This window comes from Cupressus sempervirens, chromosome 2, assembly GCF_028749045.1.
Source record: "Cupressus sempervirens isolate cs-2001-9-10 chromosome 2, ASM2874904v1, whole genome shotgun sequence".
Lineage (NCBI taxonomy): Eukaryota > Viridiplantae > Streptophyta > Pinopsida > Cupressales > Cupressaceae > Cupressus > Cupressus sempervirens.
This window is the reverse complement of record NC_143119.1, coordinates 672,240,421-672,245,476: the sequence shown is the minus strand read 5'-3', so window position 1 is coordinate 672,245,476 and position 5,056 is coordinate 672,240,421. Positions and strand designations below refer to the sequence as shown.

Sequence of the window (5,056 nt, the reverse complement as noted above, 5' to 3'; positions counted from 1 at the left end):
ATATTTGTTTTTCTACTTCTTCCCTCCCTTCCCTATTTTCATCTCTACTTCATCCCATTTTAAAATATGCCCACTTCAACCAGGAACTTTGACAGAGTCCATCTCTTATTTTGATCCTTCTAACATTTGGCTGACTGTTAATAAATCTCAAAAACTATTTGACCTGTTATAAACATAAATTTATTCATTTTCACATAACAATCGAATTGATCTGCATGCCCAGAATATTTTGGTTTTCTGTTGTCATTAAAGAGCATGTGATCCATTTAAATGTTGCATCAACGTTACTTTCTGTCTTTGTTATTGTATTCCAGTGCGTGCATTTCAATTCTTGGCTAATGTTAGTACTCAACTCTACTTATCAATAGGTATTGTTGTCCTTAATTCACTCAACATGGTTGTATCATTGAAGTCATTGTATGGTGAATTTATGTGTGTCTTAACATTTGAAATTGGTGTCAGCATTGTCTTCATATATAACTATCCTTGTGTGATTTAGAATCTTCTTATGATCATTGATTAATATGATCATGTCATGTTGTTGTGATTTGTGTAGTTCCTAATCAATATGGTGCCCAGGGGCCTCATTATTAGTACTGCGATCAGTTATTATGGATTTCATTACCATGCTTGTAACATTTGAGGAAATGAAAGCTATCAGATTTCTACAATTCATGTAAATGCTTTACTTTTTTCTCAATTCAAACCCCAAAAAGGCTAAGTATTAGAGAAATTATAAACTATTAGAAGAATTATCGACCATTCGACAAAAACATGGTTATCCTGAAATCTCAAGCATGATAGTTGCTACTACTGTGAACTTATGAGGTACTTGGAGAGGTTGGGCAGACTGTTGTTGTCAATTGATTAGCCTCTTGAACTTGATAGTTATGGTGAAATGGTAGGTTTAACAGGTCTTTCTTACCTTAGTTGTGCATTATTCATGAAGGGTTCACCATCGTTCAGACACTGATCTTTTGTAACATTGTTAAGGAGATCTATATTAAAATTATCTGTAATCAGCCAATTTCAAAAAGACATCTAAATTTCAAATTTCATTTGATTTCATTTCACAGTGTCGCTATGCAATTTGGATGGCTTTGAATGTTAAAAACATCGGCTATTTCACTTTTCTATTTAATAATTTTCTTCATCTTTTGGGTTACTGATATTTGGTTTGGTTTTTTGTCAATAATATCTTTATATATTGATATGCCAAAAAATTCCTGATATAGTTGCTAATGACAGACCAGTACGGGAAGAACTATGTTGTGATAAATGAAATGTAAATCATGCGCACAAATCTAATCAAAAATAATTTGAGCTTTTCATTGAGGAAATGAATTAGAAACCACCAGTTGCCTGGCAATGTCAATGCTTGAATTTGCTTGCTTTTCCTAAAAGTACACTTTATTGTTAAAATGCCTGTCAATATAATTAAGGAACCCCTGACGACTACACAAATTGCAAGAACTCTTACGACATACAATCGAATGATTCAAATCAATTACTAGTAGCCGAATGTAAGGAAAAACTCACAGCTATAAGAAAGTCAAAATTAGCTTTAGTTAATGGCTAAGCTAAGCCATATTTTTTGGGGCTAAAAAACAAAATTTAAATAAACAAAATCAAGGTCTTACATTTTACTGTAGGAATACCCATAGTAATTCTGATACCATTTAACAAACTTCTTTAGACCGTTTTGCAAGTCCGTAGTTGGCTTGTAACCTAACTCCATTTTTGCAAGTGTTATATTAGCGTGAGTGAAGGGCACATCACCATTTCCTGGCATATCAACAATGTTTTTCCGAGCCTTCACCTTCAGATGTCTCTCAAGAATATTCACTAATTTGGGCACAGTCACAGGTGAAGTGTTTCCCAAATTGAAGATCCTGTATTGTGCTGGTCCTTTCTTCTTTCCTCCACTTCCAGTACTCTTGGTCGCAGTATCAAGCGATGCAACACAACCTTTCACAATGTCATCTATATAAGTGAAGTCTCTAGCAAGATCTGCTTGATTCTTTCCTCTGTAAATGGTTATGGGTTTTCCTTGCAATATATTTCTTGTGAAAGAAAAATACGCCATGTCAGGTCGCCCCCATGGCCCATACACTGTAAAAAACCTCAACCCTGTAATAGAAAGCCCATATATGTGATTGTATGTGTGAGTGATTTCCTCCCCTGCTTTCTTTGTCGCTGCATAGAGACTGGCTGGCTGATCAGTTCTATCAATTTCTGAAAAGGGCGACTTATTATTGAGGCCATAAACAGAACTAGAAGATGCCCATACAATAGCTGGCTGTGGGTTAGCTGCCTTGCAAGCTTCTAGCAAGATGACAAGCCCTGCAATGTTGCTATGGACATAAGAAGATGGATTTTCCATGGCATATCTTACACCCGCCTGTGCTGCAAGATGCATGACATGGGTAAATGGAATAACATCAAACAACTTATTTAAGAGCATGCTGTCATTTATATCTCCTTCTATAACAAACACTCCATGCTTCTTCAGAAGACCTTCTCGGGCTCTTTTCAGGGATGTGTCATAGTAATCATTAAAATTATCCAGTCCAAGAACTCCATCTCCTCTCTTCTTCAAAGCTAGGGATACATGTGTTCCCACAAATCCAGAAGCCCCTGTAACTAATACCACCATCCCTCCAGGTCTCTTTGCTTGGCAAGAATGTTGCACCTTTTTCTCCCATTGAGGACCGCCCCATGTCGAAATGTGTTTCGTGCTGCCTATATCCAGAGATGTCTTTAAACACAAGTAGGATGCAGTCAGTGCAATAAGAAAGAGAGCCCAGAAGAAGAATGTGGCTGATGAAGTAAGCCACCGGTTCAGTTGACGGTTAAAATGGTTACCCCTTTCTATCTTTACTTTGCCTGGAGTAGAGGGAAAATTATCTTGAATAGAGGTAGGCATTGCAGCAGATGCATTACCTGGCATGGAAAAAGATGTTCCCACAAATTAGCCTCTTTCCACCTAGTATTGATAAAAAAAACTCAAATTTCAACACTGTAAAGAAGGAAAACAAAAAATGTGCTTTCAGATGAGAAAGAAATCTATTCCTTTGCCTCTGCCAAATCCCAAATCAAGCAAAGTAAATACGAGAAGACCATACATATTGTACTCTTTTGACGTGTTAAAAATGCAAATGTGCCGATAAAAACCAGGCAAGACCAGAACAAAACCAAACAACTGATCTGATTTTCAGTTATCATACAAACATTTCCTACAGTTAAGCTACACCGTATCCCCTTTTACTATATGCTTGCAGATTAGAAGATAAAAGAACACGATCCTTGCATTGGGCTGAAAAAAGAAAGAAATTCACTCGTGTCCAATGGAACTGCAAAATCACAACTAGCTTAGAACAGACACGAGAAGCCATCTAATCATCTGTAGAAGAGGTAAGCTGAACAATGTAACAATTGCCCTAAGCAGGGTATGGCATATTCATTTTCTAACATTTCATATTCACATCACTTCTGACATTTCATATTCACATCGGGCAACGTTTACAAGGCCACCAATTTGAAAGACATCTAAAAGACAAGATCTACAAATTGCATTTGAAGAAGGTTTGGACTGAGTGTAAGGCAGAAATGTTATGCTATGGGCTATCTCATTTGCTCTACCCACACCCAGAGTTGAGCCAATAGTACAGAAAATGTAAAGAAGGGCTGAGATGAAAGTTTATTAAATCAATATGAAAAGGGGCAAGGATCTGAAAAGGGCACACGTTACTTCCAACGCCCATATTTACCAAGATAAAAAACAATATATTTACACGGGTCAGGACTAGAACTGTTAATCTAATGTTAATCTCCTCCTAAAATCATCCGATCTGGATTTTTAAAACAAAAAAACCGAACTCTTCAACAGAACTCGAGGATGATACTAAATGTCATGAACGAATTTCAAAATTTATTAAGCGAAGAAAATAGGGCACCAAAAGACAATGGCAGATCTAACTGCTGAACACACACAGCCAGCAGTTATCCACAACTCATTAAAAAAACGAGGAATAAATGTAATCAGCACAATACCCAGGTGATTGAAAAAAACAACCGAATAAAAGTACCTCAAACCCTAATTAGTCCGTGCCCAAAATAGGGCACACAGCATGTTGTACCATTTTGGATCTCTTCATTGCAGGAAACGAGCAAATGGGTAGACATGAAATGAGAAGCATTTTAAATCCCCTATAACAATCGATACAAAACAACAAGTACACACACATTTATATAGGTCAGACATCTTACCAGTGAGGTGGGAAGCCACAAATCAAACCGAAAACATGTGAGTTGAGATTGGATCTGCTTTTCTTCAAGGATTGGTGAGAGGCAACAAACACGCCTCCTTTACAATGCAGATAACCTCCTTATGATCAACATGAGTTGTTCTCGAATTTGTCAGCAGGCAGCAGGTTTTTCATCCAAATCACCTGCTCATTTCCTCTTTTAGAATGGTCAAAGGCGAATTACTAGAATTTATCCTTCCTTGCCTTGCACTCCACAATGCCTCTCCACGTGCCCACTTCCAACGTTCTTCTGCTTCTTTAATAGTTTAACTACAACTTAAGATAGCGGTACTTACCAGAGATCACAAGATTTCTTGCATGTCATTTATCAGGAGCTATCTATGGCCTCGTGAACGTTATAAGGGCCTCTCTCTACATTCAGTGAATCGGGCTCTCGTCATAATTCCTTCTATGACTGGACATTCTAGGGTGTAGATTCATTCCAGAGAGCTTGGAGTTCGTGAACACCGTTTGTGCCTAGAGATTATTTGAATCCTCCTAGAGTTTTCAAACTTTTAAGCTTGATAGACCCATTTTTCAGTGGAGGAGAGAATCCCAAGTTGGCACTTTTAGTTATAGCTTTTACACCTAATAAACCTATCGTTGTGGCGAAATAGGTGGAAAATCTGGCAAATACACGGTTTACATGTGATGTCACTGAATAAAAAAGCTGTCTACACTGCCACTTCCAGGATGACATGCGCCAGCAAAAATTGACTAGATTGTGCAGCATGGGAAATGGCTCCTTT

At 37.5% G+C, this 5,056-nt stretch overlaps 1 protein-coding gene across 3 annotated transcripts; it reads right to left on the bottom strand.

Annotated features, from left to right (window-relative positions):
* Window positions 1-1,484: 1,484 nt before the first annotated feature.
* GAE1 (UDP-D-glucuronate 4-epimerase 1) lies at window positions 1,485-4,846 on the bottom strand. 3 transcript variants are annotated; one of them, XM_089815005.1, is made up of 2 exons: window positions 4,270-4,846; window positions 1,485-2,943 (listed from the first exon to the last, which is right to left on the bottom strand). In XM_089815005.1, the coding sequence occupies exon 2, from the start codon at window positions 2,924-2,926 to the stop codon at window positions 1,637-1,639; it is 1,290 nt and encodes a 429-aa protein (XP_089671131.1). In that variant the 5' UTR covers window positions 2,927-2,943; window positions 4,270-4,846; the 3' UTR covers window positions 1,485-1,636. The 3 variants fall into 3 exon arrangements, with proteins under 3 accessions (XP_089671131.1, XP_089671132.1, XP_089671130.1); XM_089815006.1 differs by lacking the exon at window positions 4,270-4,846 and adding an exon at window positions 4,089-4,221; XM_089815004.1 differs by lacking the exon at window positions 4,270-4,846 and having other exon boundaries at window positions 1,485-2,950.
* Window positions 4,847-5,056: the final 210 nt, after the last annotated feature.